The sequence below is a fragment of the Danio aesculapii genome, chromosome 10, assembly GCF_903798145.1.
Source record: "Danio aesculapii chromosome 10, fDanAes4.1, whole genome shotgun sequence".
NCBI lineage: Eukaryota > Metazoa > Chordata > Actinopteri > Cypriniformes > Danionidae > Danio > Danio aesculapii.
The window spans coordinates 10,768,012-10,794,357 of record NC_079444.1 but is presented as its reverse complement, the minus strand read 5'-3'; the positions used below and the strand labels follow the sequence as shown (position 1 = coordinate 10,794,357).

The window sequence follows — 26,346 nt, the reverse complement described above, 5'->3', positions numbered from 1 at the left end:
TTATGACTTGATTGAATTTCTGTATAGGCCATTGATTTTACTAGTCTAAACCTTTTATTTTATTAAAAATTTTCTAATGCTTGTCATGTTTATTATTCTGTTATTTGAAGCTAATTTCCTCATATTTGTAACTGTTTCAACTAGGCTTATATACAATTATATATAATTGGGGGTGGTGGGTGGTGATTGGGGGTTTGTATCCCGTAATTTTACATCCCAATGTTGACAAGTATGGTGATCACATTTTTTTGTGTTTACAATTTTTTAAGGCCATGATATATCTCAAGCAAAATATAAGCAGAAACTTGTGTACTTTTACAAAATCAGGCCAAAACAAAGTTTGATCGTAGTGCTATTACATCTTATAAACACCTTTGACCTACCGTTGGTGCGTGGAGTTTATATAATTGGTCAGTGTGGCTCTGAGGATCCACCTTCTTTTCTGGTTAAGCAAAATGTATTTAATTTAGTTATTTTAATGCAAGTAAATACATAAACACTAGGAGCTGCTTTATAGTAGAAATTGAGTGTGATTTTGAAAGTAAGCAATAGTTAGTCATTCATGTTTATTACTGTAAAGCTGCTTACTTTTAAATAATGGTATGAATACAGTATGTACTACTGTGCGTGCTATTGAATAAAATGAACTCTCATGTTGTAACAGGTTTAGGGCTGAAGAGACCTTATGAAGATGGTCTGCTGGATGACAAAGACCTCATCAAAAAGATGAAACGCAACCTGAGAAAAGGTAAGTCTGAATAATGATAGCCAGATTACTGATTTGGGATCTGCAATTTTGTGTGGTTGGGTTACATAATTGAATATAATATATTAAAATTAAATTAATATAATGTATTTGAATATAATATATTGGAAGAATCATGTGCGCCTCATTTGTTATCGTTACATTGTTTGTTAATGTAACATTTTTTTTCATTTTTAAATGGTGTCAGTCAGTTTAAAAAGATAGTTCATCCAAAAATTAACATTTACTCACTATCAAGTGCTTCCAAACCTTTATGAGTTTTCTTTTTTGTTGTTGTTGAACACAAAATAAGTTATATTCAAAACTGTTAGAGACTTGGAACTGTTGTCCTCCATAGTAGGAAAAACAAATGCGATGTAAGTCAATGGCTAAAGGTTTTCATCATTTTCCAATACATCATCTTTTGCGTTCAAAATAAGAAAGAAAATCAAATAGGTTCGTGACAAAAGGTAAGTAAACAATCACACTATTTTCAGTTTTGGGTCAACTCTTCCTTTAAAAAGCACCTACAGTGTGATGAAAATCATCTTTTGGAAGCTGTTTGGACAGAACTGTGTGTTGGCATAGTGTGTTCACAGTCTTATTAGGGTGATATAAAGACAATAAATCTCCTTTTTTTATATTTCCTGACGTTAAAATAGGATCCAAATCCCTCCTACTTTGAGGCCCACCGCAACGTGACGTAGGAGTGTGGTTTCCTTGCCCACCGAATTGATTGACAGCCGTGTATTAACATGTCTCAGTAGTAACGTGTATAATCATATCAACAAGACAGGATGTGTGCAAAGCAATTAAAAGATCTGTTAAACTCGCTGTGATCATCAATCATCATCAAATGTGATCAAGAATGAGTTTTAAAAGTTTAAAACGTTTTTAAAACAGTGTATGTTTGTAATCAATTACAGAAATTTTACAATCTTTATCACCACAGCCGCATGTCAGTACAATTATAAAAGAAGATGCTTCAATCCCGGTTTGTGGACGTTAAATCAGGTTTATTTTGTACATTAGCATAACGGATGTCCATACAGCAGGGGATATTAACGTGTATCCTGTCACATTTGCCATGCAAAGTTAAATGAGCGTGCGGTCTATGTGTGTGCGTGAACTTTGCAACTACATTGTGTGTGACTCATCATTGCAGAAAGGCTTGAATTAACTCCACAACAAATACATCAAATAATCAGTCTTACTGTAATATTTCTCACAAACATTACGTGAGATCTGCTTCCTTCATGTCTGTCACTGTGATGTTTATCTGACGGAGATTGAGGCACACTCTGACAGGCACGTGGAAATGGTGGGCAGGGAGAACTAGCATTAAAGGCAAAGGCCACAGAAACAGCCACACTGTGTTCAGAGCAGAAAATCCAGTATTCCTAAAGGTATAATAAATAAACTGATGGGTGTTTTGAGCTGAAGCTTTACAGACACACCCTGGAGACACAAAAGACTTATCTTAAATCTTGAAAAAGGGGTAAAATAGGTGCCCTTTAATGCATTCAGTCAGTACTGTATGCTGTAAAAATGAAGTGTCTTCTTTGAATAATATACTCCTCCGTATTAAGCAAATAAGGAAACTCTCATACAGTAATCTGCATTTTTCAACTGTTCATTCTTTAATTTGCCCCAGTTGGACCATAAAAGCTTTTACCCTCTTTCTAAAAAGATCAAATAGCAATCAGATTTTTAATTTTTTTTTTTAATTTAGTTATTTATTTGGGCTCCATTGCATCATATCTAATATCTTACGTGCTTTCCCTCATGTAAGCTGTTCAGATCTCACTCCACTCTTTTGTTTGCCGCCGTCCCTCCACTCTCCCGCTGCGTCTCCATCTCCCACTTCCACATACAGTACAGGAAGCAGACAGCCTTTGGGAAATCAATGCCATTGATTCTCAGTTTCTTTTGGAGCCGCGCTGCTGTCCCCAGCCTGCGCTCCTCGCCGGACTCAAATAAATGTCTTTCAAAGCAGCAGAATTTGGCAATTAGCTGGCTGATGGAACGAGGGGATAGCACAAAGTCACACGATGAGCTGTGTGTCTAAAGACCGCATCCTTTTCTCAGTAATCACCGAGGTTTTTTTCTGTTCTCTTTCCCTTCCAGCAGTTCTTGACAGTAAAGCAATAGACTCCAATCAGCCCATGAACGCTCTGATGCGCTTGAACCAGATCCGGCCGGGGCTGCAGTATAAACTGCTGTCTCAGTCAGGTCCGGTTCACGCCCCCGTCTTCACCATGTCGGTAGACGTCGACGGCACTGTTTACGAAGCCTCTGGATCCTCCAAGAAGACCGCCAAGCTGCACGTGGCCGTAAAGGTACATCTTGTGATCAGAGCGGTGAACGTAACGGAAGGATTACTTCACTCAAAAATGTGTATTTTGTCATCTTTTACTTGCCCTTGTGATATTCTAAAAGCTGAGCAGGAAGAAAGTTAACGGTGTCCAAGCTGTTCTCCTCCGTGCAGTGAAAGTAGTTCATATTAAAAGTGTTTTAAAGTCTAGATGTATACACTATAGTGTATTGAAAAGAGCAGCTTGGATATTCTGCCTAATTTCTTCTTTTGTGTTCCACACACCGAACACAGTCATGTGAGCGTGGGTGAGTAAATGATGACAGAGCTTTTGCTATATTTTGGAGTGAATTAATCCTTGACCAAATATTTATTTGAAGCCACAGTTCTGACGCAAGTAGTGTGGATTAAATTTTCTTACACTATTGACCAATTTTGTATCATGTATATATATATATATATATATATATATATTTATTATTTAGAATGAACTACATTATGAAAATGATTCAAGGGAGTGGCTTGATTTTATTTATATTGTTTTTAATGCGTTTATTTAAAGGTCTTGAACTCTGTAACACAATTTGACCAAAATATTATTATTCTTAATATTATTATTATCATCATTATACTAAAATGTATTTATAAAAGTAATATAATATCAATAACAATAGTAACTAAAAGTAATAGTACTATCAATAGTAATAATTAAAAATACAAACATTTTAAACAAAACTTTTGCGGTGTTTCATGTTTTGCGAATTGAATTAATATTAGTAATTGTAATAAAAATGTCGTTTTTGAAACAACAACAATAATAATTGATAAAATAATAGTAATAATTATGTAATGCAAAATATTAATATTAATGTTTATTTGTCAATATTAATATTTTTAATAACAAAAATAGTTTCATAATATTTAACTTAAAATCAAGTTTTTCTAAGCATCAATAAAAATAATAATAGTAACAATAATAATAATCATGTAAATGATTACTTCCAGCCACAACCCATCACTGGGAAACACCCACACACACTCATTCACACACATACACCACGGACAACTTTAGCCTACCCAATTTACCTATAGAGCATGTCTTTGGACTGTGGGGGAAACTGGAGCACCCAGAAGAAACCCACGTCATCATGGGGAGAACATGCAAACTCTACACAGAAACGCCAACTGACCCAGCCGAGGCTCGAAGCAGCGACCTTCTTGCTGTGAGGCGATCGTGCTATCCACTGCATCAATATGACACCCTAATATTATTATTATTATTATTATTTACTTCTATACTTCTATTATATACACCATAATAACTGAAGAATATTTTTTGGAAATATGACCATGAAAATAAAATATACAAATGTATATTTTCAATTCACAACATATTTAAAATATACTGTATACATTATTATATATTCGTTTTATTCCTGCAAGTCCTTTTCGAGAGCGTTCTGTTGAACTAGTACTGAACTTCTGTTGAGCTCTTGTTATATGTTAAGCTTTATACTCGACCCTGGTTAAATCCATCATTTAGCTTTGTACATGAGCTTTCCTGAAATAGATTTGTAGATGGTCACTGTAACAGGACTGTATAGAAGGTTACAGTGGCTTGCTTTCTTTAGAAAAACCAGTTCTCTTTCACACACAGACACACACACACAAACACACACATACACCACAGGATGCAAAAGGGCTCAAATGTATGTAATCCCAGAGTGCATGTGAACAAAGGCTGTGGAGTGTAGGACCGCACTAATCCTCTTTCTGTGAAAGCACAGACATTAACGCCACCAACAGCCCCAATCTGGGTCAGACTGACAAATGAACACTGGCGCTCTTATGATATCCTTTTCCCCTGTGTAAAAGCACACCAAATCTGAGACACAGTATGCAGATATATAAGCCACTGATAGCAAAGCAGTGCAGTTAAACTGAAAGTAGACCAGAGTTACCAGAGACACACAGTACTGTATAGTGCTTATTGAATTCAATATGGTGTTTATTGAGATGTAATACACACTGAAAACAATTACGCCAAAGAAAAAGCCAAAGCAAACACTACCAGATTACTATAGTATAAGGCAATGCAAGGCAAGGCAAGTTTATTTATATAGCACATTTCATACACAGTGGCAATTCAAAGTGCTTTACATATACAGGAATAAAAGAAACAAGTATAAGAGAAATAAAACAAATAATAAAAATGGTAAAAAAAAATTAAATAAATAAGCATAAAGGAATGAAAAAGAAGAGAAAAACATAATAGTGCGATCTGTCAGACGTATCACAGTGCTCATTCAGTAAAGGCACAGCTAAACAGATGTGTTTTCAGTCTTGATTTGAATGTACCTAATGTTGGAGCACATCTGATCATTTCTGGAAGCTGAATACAGCAGTGAGGGGTGTAGTAGCTGAAAGCAGATTCACCCTGCTTTGACTGAACTCTTGGAATTTCTAGTTTATTTGATCCTAAAGATCTGAGTGATCTGTTGGGTTTGTATTCAGTGAGCATATCTGTAATGTATTGAGGTCCTAGGCCATTTAGTGATTTATAGACCAGTAATAATACTTTAAAATCTATTCTGAATGTACCTGGGAGCCAGTGTAAAGACCTGAGGACAGGTGTGATGTGCTCTGATTTCCTGGTTCCGGTCAGAATTCTGGCCGCAGCGTTCTGGATGAGCTGCAACTGTCTGACTGTCTTTTTGTAGTGCTGAAACACAGCACTACAAAATACAATGTCACTTACCTGTTCTGTAATGATTTGTTCAGCTGTAGTTTGTAACTTACATTGAGAAAATGCTGTTTTTCTACCATAAGGATGACTGATGCTGTCTCTGTCGCTATCCTGTGGCGAAACGTCAATCGTCTTTGCTCTGTTCAGTATGACAGGCTGATGATCGCCGACGCGCTGAATCTCTGAAATTATAAATATTTCAAATAGGCACTGTCCTTATAAATGAACTGCATAGTTGCAATCTAAACAACTACATTCTCATCTAAAAAGCCTCCAAAGTACATTATGTTGTCCAACAGCTCCAATATTTGTCAAACTGTAGTGAGTTTATTGATCTGCTGTTACTCTATGTGGGTGGAGTAATACAGAAGGGTGAAGAGGCTGTACAGGTGCTGTTATTGCAGAATATCGCACAGCTATCAGCCAATCAGATTCGAGAACCAGACTGTTGTATAAATATATATAAGTTGATAGTTATTTAGATGTAATAATTAAACAGATTTATTAGTTGCCCTTTTGGTTATCCGTCGTAATATGAAATGAAATAGAATTTTATTCTATTTGCAATAGAATTTTACACAGTTCATTCTAACATTTGTGTAATGTATAATTAAATAATAATCAGTTTATAATCATATAAAAGCAGTTATGTTAAATGCTGTTATTATTTCACATTATTTTACAATAAAAAATCAGCTTTTGTGACAATAAGGGACTGATCATTTTTTAAAATAGTGTTTTAATAATATTTTACTGCGGGAAATAAACAGAACACTTATTTTGATTCATAGTTATGTGTTTGAGCTAATTGTATTTATTATTGAAACAAAATGTTGCCTTTTACAGATTTTTTTTTTTAAATAACAAGAAAGCTGCCATGTTTTCTAGTGCCATTCACACATACAGACCTTTCTAAAAATTACCAGCAGTTTTCCGGAAAGAGAAGTTGTAACATTACCGGTAATTTCCCGGAATGTTGCTCTGTGTGAACGCAGAAGGAAAATTGCCAGAAAAAATGCGTTCACATTTAAAATGCGCTGACGTGAAAAGTCCGCTCCGACCAATCAGAACATTAAGAATCATTCACATCCGTGCTGTTTATGAATATAAACACCTTTGAATCCTTCTCCAGACATATTTAGTTGCTGCTTGTTAGTCAGACAATGTTTCTATGTTTCTTCTTAGTCTCAACTGTGGAAAAAATATCGTTAAATAGTTATGAGAAACTGGTGTGAGTTTACCTGCTCACACTGTGTTCAGTTGCGTGACGCGCGTGCACGTGAAATGAAGTGCTCCGGGCAGCGCTAGTACATGCATCTCAACATGCGAAAGTATTCATTGATACGTTTACATTGCAGAATTTGTAATATGGTCAGATGTGTAAACATTTAGCTGCCGTTAGCACTTCTGCCTTTGGATATTAAATTAAATTAAATTAAATTAAATTAAATTAAATTAAATTAAATTAAATTAAATTAAATTAAATTAAATTAAATTAAATTAAATTAAATTAAATTAAATTAAATTAAATTAAATTAGAGGCGTCACGATGGCGCAGTGAGTAGCAGGACTGCGATAAGTTGGCAGTTCATTCCGCTATGGCGACCCCAGATTCATAAAGGGACTAAACCGAAAAGATTAATTAATTTAATTTAATTAAATTTGATTTCTAGATGTTTAGAGCTCATTTTCAGAATTTACCGGTATTTTAGAATGGATGTGTGAATGGTCTTTTCCGGGAAAATTCCGTAATGTCCTTGTGTGAACAGCGCTTTTTTGAATTTACTAGGAAATTCATTCCAGAGATTTTCCAGATATTTACCGGTTTCACTGTGTGAAAGGGGCTAATGATATGTAGTTTATATTTATTTTTAGACAAAATTATATCAATGTTTTAACTTCATAAGAGTTTAAAAAAAGTCAATATTTGTAAGAATATTGACTGTCTTTCAATCACAACATCTGAAAGCAGTGGTTATTCTTACTAGTGTTCATTTTCTGGGCAAATCGCTCTAAATGTTAGTATTTGTTTGTAACTTGTAAGAAAAGTTAATAGATGTTTATAGATTAAAACAGCTTTTTTACTCAAACCAATACCTCCTAAATCCAGTAAAGCAACAGTATTTTCAACTGGTCACTTATAATTACTGTATTTTAACGGCTGATAGCAGATATTGTTCATATATGTGTTAGGGTATTTAGTATCTTCAGAAATTCATGATTTTATTTGGTTAACATTCAGTCTTATTTGCACTGATCTGCTTTGCGTCTGTAGTGTGGACATAGTTCTGTCAACATTTATATAAGCACAGTCTTATCAAAGCGAAGATTTCACTCTCAATAATGACCTCGGTATCCAAGAAACTGTCCACTTTTGATTCTGCCTAGCCACAAAGATGAACCGAACATTCCCAGCATGTTTCATTATTTCAGAAAACCAAAACTTGTTGAAGTCTCCAGTTTAAAACTTTACTTTTCGGCTCATGGTGTCATATTCGAAAGTGAAATCCTCATTAAAATAAGGGAAGATGTGGCAGAGCCCAAAATAGGGTTAGCTCAACCAAAATCATTACAGTATGTCATCATTTATTCATACTTGTGTTGCTCCAGAACTGCCAGAGTATTACAGCATAAAAGTAGTTTGCAACAGTCTTGTGGTATTATTTAACAGCCCAGGTTTACGTAAAAGAAACGGTTAAAACTTGCTACATCTCAACTTTTGTGCTTTTAAAATATTTGGTGTTGCATAATTAAATGTAGGAGAAATGCAACTTTATGTACCGTATAAACAAAAAATGTATGTTAGGCTCTTAAGATTGACTGAATTGTCTTTGTAAGCTCTTTATTTAACCTGACAGACTTCAGTTCTTAAAGTTTACACTGTTTGACAAAAGTCTTGTCGTCGATCCCAGTTGTAAGAACAACAAATAATAACTTGAATTCTAGTTGATTATTTTAAGAAATGGCAGAAGGTAGATTTTTCCAATAAATCATCTGTTGAACTGCATCCCAATCATCACACATACTGCAGAAGACCTATTGGAACCCGCATGGACCCAAGATTCTCATAGAAATCAGTCAAGTTTGGTGAAGGAAAAATCATGGTTTGGGGTTACATTCAGTATGGGGGAGTGCAAGAGTTCTGCAGAATGTATGGCAACATCAACAGCCTGAGGTATTAAGACATTTGTGCTGCCCATTATATTATAAACCACAGGAGAGCTTCTCCTTCTCATACTTCAACCTCCACATCAAAGTTCCTGAAAACAAAGAAGGTCAAGGTGCTCCAGGATTGGCCAGCCCAGTCACCAGACATGAACATTTTTGAGAAGGAGGTGGAGGCATTGAAGATGAATCCAAAGAATCTTCATGAACTCTGGGAGTCCTGCAAGAATGCTTTCTTTGCCATTCCAGATGACTTTATTTGAGTCATTGCAGAGATGTATGGATGCAGTCCTCCAAGCTCATGGGAGTCATACACAATATTCATTCTTTTTCCTCTGCACCATGACTTTATATTCTATACTGTACATCACTTCTGTATAGATTTTCATTTCTATATATTTCTATATATTTCATCAATTGACAAGACTTTTGTCGAAGCAAAAACAGACCTGATTGTCCTAATTAAATAATTAAAAATCAAGGCATGATCTTATATATATATATATATATATATATATATATATATATATATATATATATATATATATATATATATATATATATATATATATATATATATATATATTTTTTTTTTAATTCTTTTTTGTAAAATAAGCATAATCTAGATGCCTTTGCCTTTCATAGAAGTACTATGATACCAAATGATCAACTAGAAGTTACGTTACCTGTATTATTTGTTCTTCCAAAAACTTGGATAAGGGACAAGACTTTTGTCAGGTAGTGTATATATGATAATAGTGACATTTTAAGAGAGAACATTGCGTGAATAGATGACTTTTTATTAGTAGCTCAGTTCAAGCAGTTCAAATACCATTAAATTTATTTTGTTTTATTTATATTTTACATATTTGTAAATTACTCTTGTTTTGTATCCTTTTGTAAATTGCGGATGTTGTTCCATATTGAAAATCATCGCAATTCAAAATGGGTGATTATAGAATAGATATCTCATCACAATACAATATTAGGGAAAATGTTTGCTTAATATTGTATGATAAACTATTATCGTATCGCATTAAATAAATATATATATATATATATATATATATATATATATATACATTGATATATACATTGATATTTTTTTCTTTGATTTATTCTTTCTTATTTTACTACAATAATGGGCTTTTTGCTTGCTCATTTACTTTAAATTAAAATTAAAATTTTATTGTTTAGAGGAAAAATGCACTGAAAATTTTATTTGCAAGTTGAATTTTATTATTAAATTCTGAAATAATACAACATATCAGTTCTAAATAAAAAAGAAACATTTACACACATTTATTTAAATTCCTCTCACTCTCACAAATATAAAGCAACTGACATTATAAATAAAAACAAACTTAAATAAATTAATATAAATTTTAATTATTAGAAAAAAACCCGAAGAATTCCAAATTATTTGAAACAAGTAAATTGTAAAAAAAAAAAGTTGGTGTGTAACTTAATCGAAATTAAACATTGTTGTGATAATATTTTAAAGCCACTTTCCTCAGAGTATGCATTCACTGTAAATTGCATCTATTATAAACGTGAAGCCAAAAGTTTATTTAAAGTGAAAGTGAAACCAGTGGCCTGTGTTTATTACCCTATTGAGAGTTTTTACTTGCATCATGATTTGATCAGTTATAACAAGCTATGATGGGGATACTCGGATTACACCATAATCTACGACTGAATACAACAATCTGCTTATTTATGCTTTTCAAACCACTGAAAAACATGTGGAAGCTGCTAAATCATACAGAGAAGGACTTGGTAAGCAGGAAAAGGTGAAATATTTTGACAAGCTGACGTTAATAAACTCCATTCTGCTTCGTTTTTATAACATTTTGCAATCTTATTATAGTCTAAATGTTTAAGAAAACAAATTCAGGTCCAACTGATTAATACAGACCAAAACATAATAATAATTGATCATTTTTAGCTGCAGTAATCAGCAAAATGTGCAAATGTCCTTGGTTTCAATGCTATTGTTCTCTACTTTCCATCATGGCTGACTGATGATGTGTCGTGAAAATACTACTGTAGTTCTATACGAATACTCATATCACCAATACACACGTCACTTTTGTGCATACAATGTAAGCTGCATCACATTTCATATACAAAAAAAAGTGTGACTCTAAATCAAATTCTGTGTCATGTCGTGTAGGATCCATACTGGATGTGTTGTGTGATGCTGTTTTTGTGGTGCAGGTGCTACAGGCGATGGGTTACCCTACAGGCTTCGACACAGACCTGGACTCCATGAGCGCAGACGAGAAGTCAGACGGCGAGGGAAAGAGTGAATCCTCCACACACTCAAGCAATAACACAACACACTCCTCAGACAGCTCCAACACATTGGAGGTACAAGCCATGCCAACAATGTTTATTTTATTTATAGCAACTCAATCATTCGGCTTCAAGTCAGTTCAGTGTTGATAGTTTAGTTAATCCTAAATTAATCCTTTAAGTTGTAGTGTGTGGAGTTCTGTTTCTGGGTCCAAGCCTCTGCTCACTTGATTTGACAGACAAGTATGTAAAATGTGGACGTACAATAAGTATATGGATGGCAACGTATTTACTGACAGTCAACATAATTCACAGTATCAAGATGAGACTGTGCTATTTAACAGTTGTTATCTCGGAATAACATGCCTTGTTATGTCATGAACGACCAATCAGAATCAAGTATTAAAGACAGCCATTTAATAAGTAAGGGATAAAGTACATCCTGACGGTTTGCTTGTGGAGGGCCATAACAAAGGGCTGTTGTGTAAGACTGAAGGCCTTTGTTTCATGAAAACAACTGTCTTAATGTACTTTATTTCATGGTTACTTGCCACAAAACATACAAATTATTCAAAACATTGTTCTGGGCTGTAATGGTTTATTAATTCTTTAATTAAATGCAAAGCTGTCAGAAAAAAATGGCTGAATAGAGCATACACGAACATACATATTTTTCAGTCACAAGTTGGTGCCAGACTATTAAGAAAAGCAGCACAACAGACAAGCATATAAATATGGATGTAAATGTATTCACTGACAGTCAAGATGATTCTAAGTTACCGGATGAGCCTGTGTTATTAATTTAGCGGTTGTTATCTGGGAATTACATACTTTTGACTGTCGTAACTGTCTAATCAGAATCAATTATTCCAGGTAGCTGTGAAATTATATATATATATATATATATATATATATATATATTATATATATATATATATATATATAATCAATGAGTCGCTGTCTAATTATCTGAGATACAAACATCGTGATCATAATTTTCCATAATCAATTTTCCCACAATATAATTTTTTTTACTTTTGGCTTCTAATTATTGCGTTTGATCCTAGAAACTGTGATCTTGATGTAAGATTTGAGTAAATAGCAAACTACATGAAATTATATGCAGCTCTCCAAAGCACAATAGTGTCATTCAACTTATGTCAGTGCAATGTTGATTCAGTTCAGATCAATTGCATGTTCTTTATCCAGGTACGAACTCAGGGTCCTATTTTGACGGCCAGCGGGAAGAACCCGGTCATGGAGCTGAATGAGAAGCGGCGCGGGCTGAAATACGAGCTCATCTCAGAGAGTGGAGGAAGTCACGACAAACGATTCGTCATGGAGGTCGGCCTCACCAAACACAAATATAACTTCCTATTCAACAATATAGATACAGTTTATTACAGATAATTCCTAAGTCAAGCATTATAGCTATTATTATTACTCACACTGGGGTTTAAAAAAAACTCTTACCCAAATAATCTTTGTCATGCAACATATTTCACACTGTTCTGCCTTAGATTGAGATGTTCCATGTTTAAGGCAATAAATCTTTGCACTTCATATATATAAAGTCCTATTCAAGAGTCTCATCTCATGCTCTCATTGGCAGGTGGAAGTGGATGGACAGAAGTTTCGCGGCGCAGGGCCCAATAAGAAAGTAGCCAAAGCCAGCGCTGCTCTTGCAGCTCTAGAGAAACTCTTCTCTGGGCCCAATGCTGCTGGCAACAAGAAGAAGAAAATTATCCCTCAGGTAAAACATTGCTTGCTTTGATTAGTGACCAGTAACATTCAGATCGTTTTCAGTGTTTAGCGTGTCCCTCAGATGACCTGGGTCACCATATGTAATTCATGACCACTCTGTTGGATATTCTGTAATCAATATTTCTCAGATGAGACTGAGACCTGGGCCATTGCTCATTAAAGCCTGTGGGGTTATTACTTTCTGTGTGTATGTGTGTGTGTATTGTAGAGTAAAGGGGCATTAGCTGCAGCCGCTGCTGTGTCTGCTGTTGCGGTTCAGGCTGCACGAGGGCGAGGAAGACCAGCTCTCACACGAGGAGCCTTCGTCAGTGCTGCAGCAGCACCAGGATATGTCACGCCAGGTGTGTGTTTGATGCCAATCTGTGTTTATGTAAAGACTCAAAACCTTCTACAGAAGTTCCAACTTAGCTTTACTTTTACAAAATTTGAGATAAATGTATCCATTATTTTTAACGTTCATTCAAATTATAAAGTGTTTATTTAATTGTATTACAGCTAATTAGTTTTACTGATATTTTCCTCAGATATTTAAGTATTTAAACCTAAGTCAGATATTGGGTTTGTAATATCTGGTTCACTGATAATTAAGGGTGCTTTCACACTAGCACTTGGTTCGCACCTGGGTTCGTTTGGCATCAGAGTTCGGTACGTTTAGCTAGTCTGAACGTTGTCTTCTGAACTCAGGTGTGCACCTGCAGACCGTACCCAAAAAGAGGTGGTCTGGGGTATGGTTCCTGCGAATGCTGGTATGGTCACTTCTGATTTGAATGCAATCGTTCCAAATAATGGAAGTGAACCACCAACTGTACAACAAACTTTAGTTTTCATAATGTTCATTCGAGTGTGTATCACCTATCTTGGCAACAAATGGCACTAACCCAGTGCAAACACAGTGACAATGTCTGCTTTTCTCCTCCAAAAAAGACTTCTGCAGACATTGTGTGTTGTTGTGAAGGTTTTTAATATATTTGCGATAGATGCAAGTGGCTCTCTGCATTTTGGCATTGGTTACAAAAAAACAAAAGATTCAGTAAAAGCAGAATGACATGATGTGCATATGTCTTTCCATTTTGTTGCCTTGGCTTTCATGGCCGTCACCTTGCAACAGCTACAGTTGAAGTCAGAATTATTAGCCCCCCTTTGATTTTTTTTTTCTTTTTTACATATTTCCCAAATGATGATTAACAGAGCAAGGACATTTTCACAGCATGTCTGATAATATATTTTTTTCTAGACAAAGTCTCATTTGTTTTATTTCGGCTAGAGTAAAAGCAGTTTTTAATTTTTAAAAATCAATTTTAAGGTGAAAAATATTAGCCCCTTTAAGCTATATTTTTTTGATAGTCTGCAGCACAAACCATTATTATACAATAACTTGCCTAATTACCCTAACCTGCCTACCTAATTAACTTAGTTAAGCCTTTAAAAGTCACTTTAAGCTGTATAGAAGTGTCTTGAAAAATATCTAGTCAAATATTATTTACTGTCAAAGATAAAATAAAATAAATCAGTTATTAGAAATGAGTTATTAAAACTATTATGTTTGGAAATGTGTTGAAAAAAATCTTCTCTCTGTCAAACAGAAATTAGGGTAAAAAATAAACAGGGGGGCTAATAATTCTGTCTTCAACTGTATATGTACAACAGAATCTTGTTGACTCTAGCGTACCAGAGTTAAGAAGGAAAAAGACAGTGAGAACACAAATCAGTTGAGAAAGTGGCGAGGGGGGTTGGGGGTATGTGGGTGGGGGGTGGGGTGGGGTTGGGCAATCGAACCTGGGTTCGGACCAGGCAATTCAACCATGTGTGAAAGCACCCTAAATGTAGTTTTGTCATGACAGAATTAAATCAAGTTTTAAGAAAAACACATTTTTAAAATGCTTATTATTATTATAAAGATATTTAGTACATTTTAATATGCAATATCAAAGTAACAATGGTGATCGTAGGATATTGAAATTGCAAACAAACATTTACAAAAACCTGTTCTACTACTATGTAAATAGTGAAACTAAAGTTTGTACTTATTTTTACAGAAATTAAACACACAGAAAATATCTGAGTACTTGTTAAATTGCTAATTTAATCAACATTGGTAATAATATATTGACTAACTTTACACTGATATTCAGAAATGTTTACATCCTGAGCATTTTTGTTTAACTTATTATTAATATTATGTAATTATAGTTTTTCATCTTAATTATTTATCTAAACATTTTCTTTTATATTTATCAAAAAGTATTGTAGCATCTCCCTCATTAGCCTTTAGTTTAAATCAGAACTTCATCCCTTGTTTTTTATAAAAAGTGTTTGGTCAACTTTGTTTTTTTGCTCACCTATGAATAAAAGTAGTTAAATATAATCAATATATATGGTAGAATGAAAGACTCTTTCACATGACTCACGTAGGATTGAATCCCTCGCACAAATCAAATGAAGGAGTCTTAATACCTTGCACTTCAACGTTCTCACAGGCTTCGGAGCCCCATACGGGTACAGCGCAGCGGCCGCCACTCCTGCATACGGTACGTACCCCTTCCTTCCCTTCCTCCCTAACTCCGGTCAGGGTCTAGGGTCCAAATCTGCCCCCACTTACTCCCCCATTCAGCTCTCTAATTGGGCTTTCAAACCCCGAAATCACGTCCACAAAGAACTCCCGTAGCGAAACGACTCCCTGGACGATGGAACCGAACCATAACCTTTTGGTTCTTAACTGTGGTTGGAGCAAGACTTGCTGCACCTGGCCTGAGTGTGACTTTGCTCGTCTAGTCTGCCTGCTCGACGCTTGGCCCGTTTCTCCTGACTCTGGGCGCCTCTGTAAGCGTCAGCATTGTGGTGCTGCTGTCTACAGCGCACAGTTACATCATTCAAAGCACCCACTGGGCTTGATGGAGGGAGATGAGAGAACAGGATACTGTATTGGGATAGTTGAACAACAAAGGAAAATTCTGTCGTCATTTAGTTTAATGTTCTTTCCAAACATGCATGGCCATGTTTTCTCTGTGGAACACGGAAGAAGATATCTACGATGCAATGAAAGTCAATGGGCTCCAAAAGTCATCCATTGACCTTTATTGTTGGGACAAAATGCATTAGGGTTTTGTTTTTTTTTCCTCAAAATATTTTCAGTCGTGTTTCATAGTCATAAAGGTTTGCAAAGACTTGATGCGGAATAAATGATGACAGAATTGTTGTTTTGGGGGAACTGTTTTTTTGAACAGTACATTTTATGTATTACAACAGACTTCATCAAAATGATTCACACAGATCCGCAAATATGACTAAAAACACTGTATCATTCACGTTACGCTATATGCAATCCAATGTTTTTGTTGTCAGGTGCTCTCACATCTACAGACTGATGCTACATGCATGCTCGTGATATCACAGTTTGCACAAAATAGTGTTTTTGTAGTTTACGTTGAGTCGATAACTATCATTTAAAAATATTTACATGCTAATAAAAATACAGTTAAACAGGCACAATGTAATGTACTAAAGTAAACAAAAAATCTCAAATCAAAGCTTTATTACACTTAAAATAAAGTGCCATAAATAAGTTTTGATGCTTCAGAACCCCTTTCCTTCTATGACCCAAATGCTTTATAATTTGTATTAATTTTGAATAATTATATTTAAATGTGTCCCTGGACCACAAAACTAATCATAAGCCTCACTTTCTAAAATCTGACATGCATGCGTTATCAGAAAGCTGAATAAATAAGCTTACCATTGATGTATAGTTTGTAAGGACAGGACAATATTTAGCCAAAATGCAACTATATAAAACTCTGGAATCTGAAGATCAAAATACAAATAAAAACAAATCAAAATACTAATCAAAATAATTCGCCTTTAAAGTGTCCAAATGAACTTAATATATAACTATAACGATAACTATAATTTAAAAATATTAGCACTTTGAAACTCAATGCATTTTCAAGTCTCCAAAAATGCTCTTGTTGCAAATAATGGCCACAATAAATAAAAAACCTTTTCTTTTTAGTGCCGTCTAAACAAAATTCAATGGTTCAACTTTGCAGTCGATCCATTTATAGACCCATTCACATGAAGAGTTATGTTATATTAGCTGTTGCTTCAGATTTGTGCTGATTCTTAAAGCAATATTATTACTGTCATTTAGCATCATCAGAGTTAGAGTGATAATAAAAGCTATGTAAGTATACAGTAGTTATCATTTTATATATATATTTTATTTATTTTTTTATTTTTTTATCCTAAACCATGCTTCAATTACTTTATTGAAGACTAAATCCTATAAGTAATTTACAAACAGTTCAGGGGACATAAATCAAATCACATAAGTCAACCTGCTAATTTTGCAACCCCAGTGATTATGTACAATACAGTATAATCACCCAAACCTTCCCACAAAGCTCTGGCAGAGCATTTGACCAGTGAGAAAACTGTAGTGACCACATGGGATAAAGTGTCCCATCAGATATGATTTTTAAAATCTTAGAAGCATCTTCTACAGATACAGTTTTATATGTAATTTCTGACATGTACAGTAGCTCATTTCACATACTAATACGAAAGTGCAATAAACAGGCACAATATAAAGTACTAAAGTAAATGAAAACACTCAAATCAAAGCTTTATTACACTTACAGTTTTGATGCTCCAGAACCCCTTTTTGATCTATGACCTAAATGCTTTATTATTTGTATTCGTTTTAAATAATTAAATATAAATGTGACCCTGGACCACAAAACTAATCATAAGTGTCAATATTTGGGATCTGAAATGTATGAGCTATCAGAAAGCTGAATGAAAAAAGCTTTCTATTGGTGTATAGTTTGTTAGGACAGAACAATATTTAGCCAAGATGCAACTGCATACAAATTCAAACAAATCAAAATGCTGAGAAAATCGCCTTTAAAGCATCCAAATAAAGTTAACTATAGCGATAACTATAATTTAAACAATATTAGCACTTTGAAACTCATTTCATCTTCAAGTCCCCCAAAATGCTATTGTAGCAAACAATTGACCACAATAAATAAAAAGCATTTTCTTTTTAGTGCCGTCTAAACAAAACTGTCCAGTTGTTGGCCCATTTACATGAAGAGTGAGGGTTATATTGGCTGCTGCTTCAGATTTATGCAGACTCTTCAAGCAATATTGTTTCTTTATGTCATTTAAGATAATCATAGATTTGTGTAGTTATAGTTATTATATTTTTCTTCCTAAACCATGCTTTAATTACTTGATAAATAGTAAATCCTATAATTTAATCCTATAATTTACAAACAGTTCAAGGGACTCGATTAATTGCGTAAAACATTTTACTCACATGAATCAACCTGCTAATTTCACAACCCTAGTTAATATGCTGGTATACACACAGTACAGTGTTATCACCCAAACTTTCCCACAAAGCGTTTGACCAGCGAGAAAACTGCAGTGGTCTCTTGGGATAAAGTGTCGATCAGATCTATATTTCAAAATCTCTACAGTAACTTCCACAGATGCAGTTTTATATAGTACCATTTCGGATATGTAGCTCATTTCACATACTAATAAAAGATGCAATTAAACAAAATAGGCACAATATTAGGTACAATTAGGCACAATATAATGTACTGTGTAAAATAAATGTAATGTGTAAAATAAAATCAAAGCTTTATTACACATACAGTTTTTACGCTTAAGAAATGTGTATTCATTTTGAATAATTATATTTAAATGTGTCCCTGGACCTCAAAACTATTCATAAGCATAAATGTTGGGAAGCTGAAATGTATGCATTCTCAGAAAGCTGAATAAATAAGCTTACCATTGATGTATACTTTCTTAGGACAGGACAATATTCACTGTAAAACCAGCCTGATCTCATGAGGAGCGTAACTAATTTACGTTTTGTCAGTTTACTGGCTAATTCGTACAAATTTTTACAAGTTCAGTCATATGAAAATGTATGATTTTTTAAAGGAGGCATGGCACCAAACCCCACCCCTAAACCCAACCGTCATTGGATAATGAACAAATCGTACTAAATTGTAGGAATGAGATCATACAATTTCGTACGAATTAGCCACTTAATCCAAGTTACGAATTGCTGTGTGATAGCAATGGTAAAAACTGCAAAAAAAAATTTGTACTAACACAAATAGATTAACTTACAAATTTTATTGCATTGAACATGAAACAATTAAGTTGTCCTCAGAAAATCTCCAGAATTATATTTATCAACTCATTTTAAATAAGTTGTTTGAATAAGCAGCAAAATAACTTTTTTCGAGTGTTTAGCCAAGATACAAAAAAAAAGGTTTTCTGAAGGTTCAAACAAATCAAAATACGGAGAAATTTGCCTTTAATGTGTTCAAATTAAATTCTAAACAATGTACATTACTATTAAATTTTTTTTGCATGTTTATGGTGGAAAATTTGCAAAATGTAAAATGAACTTAATATACTAATAATTTTTGGCATAAAAGAAAACATTTTGACCCATACAATGAACTTTTGGTTAATGCACAAAAATATACGCTTTCAACTTAAATCCGCCTTTCCACTGTACACAATAAACAACAAGCGAGAGACCGGAGGTCATTGATTTCCAATGGAGAATAGTCCAGGAGCTGCGTGGAGTTCCGATCATCTCCGTATACGGAAAATTTGGATCCGATTTGAGCGACAAATACATTGAAATATTTGAACTCCTGCGACTAGACCATATGCAACCAGCCGACCGGATGTGATGTATTCCAAAGTTGCCCAAGCATGTCCGTGAGTCCGAGATGAGAAATACTATTTTCTTCATTATTTTTGAATAAAAAGGTCTATATTAAAAAAAAAAAAACATTTCTGTTCATAAATGAGTAATAAAAATATTAATTTTTAAAAGTTTTATTGCATTCATTCAACCATGGTGACCTGACGGAGAATAAAGGCTCTTGCTTTTGCACTTCTTTATTTCGAACACTACAAGAATCAGCTTCTCTGTCATATGGTGCATGACAAAACTGAAAATTCTGTTCGACATTTTCCATTCCGACAGTTGTGTCCAAATGTCGTGCGCAGTGGAAAGGCGGATTAAGACAGATTTTGCGGCCCAGGATAAACATTTTATTAATTATTTTGTAGTTTAGTTTTTGTAGTTTTAATGACTTAATCTAGACTTTTCTAGTCATTTTGCGTTTCTTCTTTTTTTCAGCGAGTTGTTTGGTTCTCGACGTATGACACTTTTTAACAAAGACTTCAAATACTTCCAAACCCAGCGCTTCTTAAAAAATTGCATAATACACACAGCCTCGAATATCCACTGAGTTTTTAAGTCATTACACTCCACCAAAACACACGTTATAAATACTTTAACACAATAATACAAATTCAATCTGCTGGTTTTATAAATAAATAAGTCCCACAGTTCGTCTCTCTCTCTCTCTCTCTCTCTCTCTCTCTCTCTCGGTAGCTCCTCTCCTGTCTCAGGCCCAGATGAAGATGCTTTGAATGAGCCTTATGTGCAGGGGGGACTAGGTGAGGTGGAGGGCTGAATTGGGAGGGTCTGCTGTATTTATCTGTGGGCCGGGTGAAGGGTTTGGATATGAGGTTGCTCCCAGTGCCCTGGTCTCTGCCTGCCACATAAAGACCGTTCCTTTAGGTGGAAGGTGAAACCCAGCATTGTGCTGTAAGAGAACAGTGCGCCCCCCTCTCTTTCTCTCTTTGACTTCTCTCTGGTTTTGGTGCATGCAGAAAATCTCACCAGTCATCTTACGCTGTCCAACCCTCTTCCTCCTGTTGCTGCTTTGGGATTTCTAAATGGGAGCGACTGTGAGACTACGACTACAGTCCTGGTCAAACACACACACACACACACACACACAGCAGATAAACACACTGATGCAGCAAACACACACACACACACACACACACACACGGCACAGAATGAACACTCCACATAAGAGCGCCAGCCCGCAGATCACTCCTGTAACCCTCCATGTTGCCCCCCCCTTACCTACAATTCAGTGTGGTTCAGATGCATTATTAATTCAGTTAGATAGTTCTGTCTAGTGGTTGAAACTAGGACTGGTGTTGATATATTTATCTGATATCACTTATCGATGTTAAGTTGAGTTAAATAGAACCAGCACATGGATATCTCAATGATTTACGTAATGTCCTAGTAAACTAGCTTGCTACATGTATTCAATGCCAATCAAATCTAGCTGAAATCTAGAACGAAGCCTATTTTAGCATTTATTTGTGTAAAAAAAAAAATTGAATAATAAAAATAATTAAAAATATAATATAGATTATAATAATTTATATATATATATTGAATTATTCACAAAGGCAACATTTCTATTTTAAGTTTTCCATGTAATATATAGCCTTATTTCATTTACTAAAACAATTTAATCACCAAAAATGTAATTGAAATGTTAATAAAAGATAATCATCTTATTCTCTATAAAGCAGAAAAGAAAAGAAAGTTTTACAAATTGCCGCAGTCTAAGGTAATCATCTATTATCATTCAGTTAACACAACTATTCCACCATTGTACATTCGCTACATTACACACGTTTGTGTGTAATGTTACATTTCGCTACATTACACACGTTTGAAGGCCAGATAAACATCAATATATGTATACTATATACACAGTTGAAGTCTGAACTATTAGCCCCCCTGAATTATTATTAGCCCCCTGTTTATTTTTTCCCCAATTTCTGTTTAATGGAGAGAAGATTTCTTCAACACATTTATAAACATAATAGTTTTAATAACTCATTTCTAATAACTGATTTATTTTATCTTTGCATGATGATAATAAATAATATTTGACTAGATATTTTTCAAGACACTTCTATACAGCTTAAACAGACATTTAAAGGCTTAACTAAGTTAATTAGGTAGGCAGGTTAGGATAATTAGGCAAGTTATTGTATAACGATGGTTTGTGCTGCAGACTATCAAAAAAAATATAGCTTAAAGGGGCTAATCATTTTGACCTTAAATGGTTCATAAAAAATGTAAAACTGCTGTTATTCTAGCCGAAATAAAACAAATAAGACTTCAGCAGAAAAAATATTATCAGACATCCTGTGAAGATTTCCTTGCTCTGTTAAACAATATTTGGGAGCTATTTTAAAAAAAAAAAAAGAAAAAAAATTCAAAGGGGGGCTAATAATTCTGACTTCAACTGTGTGTGTGTGTGTGTGTGTATATATATATATTAATATATATATATATATATATATATATATATATATATATATATATATATATATATATATATATATATATATATATATATATATATATATATATATATAGGTTTGGATATTGGATTAGGGAATGAGATCATGCCGAATATGTACTACACACATACTAATAAACAGCCAATATCTTAATATTAGGAAGGTAATAAGTAGGCCCACAGAGTCTATTTATTCACTTGTGAAAATGTGTGTAAATTACATTAACTCTGTTTTTAACTTAATTTCAGAAATGCTATTGACTAAAATGAAAATGTTCATTTAATTCATTTACAATACAGTTTGTAAAGGAATATTTTCTGTCTTTTAGTAGATATATTATGAGAGACTTGCTTTGTCCGCAGATTCTGTCTGGCTTTTGTAATAAGCCACTAGTTTACAGTGAGAATCGGTACTTAAACTAAAATACTGTTTTTTATTAAAAGTTTAGACTTTTTGTTATATTTATACATTGCAAAAAATAAATATTCAATTTTAGTATACGTGATTATTTGCAATATCATCCAAAATTTTCTGCATGTTATTTGGATTTACAGAGTGTAGGTAAAACGGCAAAAAAAAAAATTCTAATTTTACGAGAACGATAGGAAACTGAAATAATTACTTTAACTAGAATTGTATCGTTTGTTTGTTTTTGTTAATAAAGTAAAATAAATTATATTATTCCTTTATTTTCATGAACACTTATAGAAAACTTCACATGGTTATACACTTTTATTGTGTTTAATTGAATAAACTGAAATATATAGTTTTAATTTTACTGTATTTTATTGTTTTGACTTAAACAGTCCAAAATTTTTAATAGTTTGGTTAACATGTTGGGGGCTCATAAAATCATATCTTTAAATGCTTTCAGAGCAAACAAATATTTTATGATAAATATAAGCCATACTCCGAAATCATCATTCAACCCAACATGCCCTGTAGTTCATAAGCTGAGCTGGATGCATCTCTACATAAATATCTCATCTGACAGGTACATGTGTGTCACCTCCTCTCTGCTTGACCTCTGCGCTCTCTTCTTCTCTCCTGTCCCCATATCCCATGCTAGAAATTGGCGCTAGCTTCATTTTTAAACCGCAACACACGCTCAGGTCTTTTCTTTTGTCCTGGACTTATGTGGAGTGCTCTTCTCATTTTCTCTCTAGGTTTGCCCAAGAGAATGCTTCTGTTGCCCGTCATGAAAGTGCCCGCCTACCCTGTTCCCCACTACTCTTTCTTTTAGCTCAGGAGCCAAACACACACACACAAACACACACATACACACATATATATAAGGGAAGGTCAGATAGCACAGCACTATTACATGCAGGGACAGCTATTAAAGGGACAGTTCAACACAAAATGGAAATTTACTTGCCCTGAGGTGGTTCCTAACCTATGAGTTTCTTTTTACTGTGGAACACAAAAGAAGATATTTTGAAGAATGTTGGTACCTATTGATTTCTATAGTAAAAGCTAATACTATGGAATTCAATGATTATCACTTTAACAAGAAACTCCAAACAGGTTTTAAAAAAATGTGGAGCAAGTAAATGATGATGGAGTTTTCATTTTTGAGTGAACTGTCCCTTTAATAAGAGTATTTGTAAAGTAAGTTTTATTTGATCATCACCACGTTTAGTTTTATTTTTCATATCTTCTTCTGGTTTTAAGCAAATACAGCTTTTATGTTCTTCAGAGAGAAAAACTTGAAGGATTTGTACTGTGAATTGTTACCTCATTTAAATTATATGGGCCTCTTTTTGTTATCATCATGGTTGTGTTTTTTTCTTGTAGTTTTTGGGAATAGGCTGTTATGTCAGTGTATGGATATCAGGAGCTGTGTTGAAGATGTATAGATCTAATACGAACTACTGCTAACAAATAAAACCTTTATCTTCATGAAATGTCAAGCACTGACTGGTGTATGTCTCAAACTATTTTAGGTACAGTTTATAAAATAGATTCAACAGTTTAGCTTCTCGAAATGTACAGAAGTTTTAAGGCATGTTTCAGGTTCAATACAGCTTTATGCCGTGTGGACAGGATTTTGATATTATTGACAGAAATAATGGAAATACAATGGAATTACATTTTCTTTTGTTTCATTGTTTGTTTTTTGTAAAATTAAGCAAAAATACTGTAATGCACTTTGCGTCCGGGGTTCTTCTGAAATGATTTAGTGTTTTTTGTATAGTTTTTTTTCTTTCTTTCTTTCTTTTTGTTTCTTTGTTCAGGGTCCTTTTGACTAATTATTTAGTTGTGTAAGTATTTAGTTTTGTCTGTTTTTTTTCTGCTGAAGTTCTGATAAAGTTAAAGTTCTTTTAAAGTTCTTTTGTTTAGTTTTTAATGTTGTTTCTGTTTAGTCTGAGGTTTTTGTTGTTGTTTTTTATTATTTCAGTGTTTTTGTTTGGTTTATTGTTATCTTTTAGTAGAGTTTAATGTTAAGTTGATATTTGCAGGGTCCTTTTGACAAATTATTTATTTGTTTTGTTTGTTTTGTCTTTATTTACTTTTTTCTGCTGAAGTCCTTTTAAACTTAAAGTCCTTTTGAATTATTTTGTTATTTTATTTCTGTTTAGTCCGAGGTTTTTGTTGTTGTTTTTTTCATTATTTCAATGTTTTTGTTTGGTTTGTTTTTAGTTTAGTTTAAGATTGTTTCTTTTTTCAGGGTCCTTTTGACTAATTATTTAGCTGTTTTGTCTGTTTTCTTTACTTACCTTTATCTGCTGAAGTCCTTTTAAAGTTATTTTGTTTAGTTTTTTATTTTGTTTCAGTTTAGTCTGAGAGTTGTTGTTTTTCATTATTTCGGTGTTTTTGTTTGGTTTGTTTTTATCTTTTAGTATAGTTTAATTTTAAGTTGATATTTGCAGGGTCCTTTTGACTAATTATTTAGTTTTGTCTGTTTTCTTCTTTTTCTTTTTTCTTTTTTTTTTTTTTTTTTGCAAAAGTCTATGAGGTCCTTTTAAAGTTATTTTGTTTTTGTGAAGTCTGAGGTTGTGTTTTGTGTCTGTTATTTTTTTCTGTTATTTTTTTTTTTTTTAGCAGTCAAAGTCATTTACTTTCATTTCATGTTGTCTTTTGCTCCTGTGGAGGTCTAGGGTTTTGTTTAGTTATGGTTTTGTTTGTGATTTATGTTTTATTTTTGTTTAGTTTGTGGAAATCTGAGGTGTAAAAATACCAGTGCAATAAACTTCCATTATAAGTGCATTACTGTTCACACAGTTTTTACTAATTTTGTTTCTTCAGCATGTACTGTATTGAATCAGAAACAGTCCTTTTTATCAAATTTTATTTTTTTTGGTCTCCAAATTTTGTACATTTTATAAATGATAAATTTCAGTCTAGGGTTTAGTAATATTTCCAAAACACAAATCATGTTGAGATGCCCTTCCCATACCCTCTGACCCCTTTTGCTGTCCCAGTGAATGAATGCTGACCCCTTGTTGAGCTTGATGTCAGAGTTGTCCTGATCATTACTGTCCGGTTCTCCTCACAGAACACTAGTTAGTCAGGCTCTAGATGTCTTTCATGAACTCATCAGTTAGCAGAAGTGGAGTTAAACACACACAGACACACATGACATAGACAGGTCAAACACGGCCCCTCACATGGACACACAGCGGAGCCTCCAGTCACAGCCTTACAGCGGAGAATCGAAAGCAGCAACAAGGGATCCATGGAGACATGCTACTGAAATGTCTTTTTGTCCTTTTTTGTTTTGACTTATTGGTGAGTGTCTTATTGTGTGTGAGATGTGATTTCATACTCCTCCAAAAGCCAGCACAAGACCATTCACAATATTCCTGTCCATGGCACTGTGCTCAGGGTTTTTCCCAGATTAGGGTTGTTTTAGTGTTGTTGAGGATATTATGTTTTTTATTATAATTTTTTTTAATTAAATTTGTTAGTTGTTAGTTTTGATGATTTAGTTTTGTTTTATTTTTTTAAAAAAACATTTTAAAGTTTAATTTTATTTTAGTTTGTTCTTATTTAAAGTAACAGAAATGTTTGTTAGTTTTAGTACTTTTAGTAAACGCAATAAAATAAGTTTGCTTTTGTATTTAGTTGTATGTAATTATG

The 26,346-nt window shown here is 33.8% G+C and overlaps 1 protein-coding gene across 3 annotated transcripts in view; it reads left to right on the top strand.

The window, feature by feature from the left end:
• strbp (spermatid perinuclear RNA binding protein) overlaps positions 1-24,176 on the top strand; it is a 175,996-nt gene extending 151,820 nt beyond the window's left edge. For 2 of the 3 annotated variants that reach the window (XM_056466442.1, XM_056466444.1), the window contains exons 12-19: positions 665-748; positions 2,873-3,084; positions 11,191-11,343; positions 12,478-12,612; positions 12,881-13,021; positions 13,241-13,373; positions 15,510-15,560; positions 23,430-24,176. In XM_056466442.1, coding sequence (XP_056322417.1) covers positions 665-748; positions 2,873-3,084; positions 11,191-11,343; positions 12,478-12,612; positions 12,881-13,021; positions 13,241-13,373; positions 15,510-15,560; positions 23,430-23,506 — 986 coding nt within the window. In that variant the 3' untranslated portion in view covers positions 23,507-24,176. The remainder of the gene's footprint in view (positions 1-664; positions 749-2,872; positions 3,085-11,190; positions 11,344-12,477; positions 12,613-12,880; positions 13,022-13,240; positions 13,374-15,509; positions 15,561-23,429) is intronic. The other variant, XM_056466445.1, reaches the window with a different exon arrangement.
• The last annotated feature ends 2,170 nt before the right edge of the window (positions 24,177-26,346 follow it).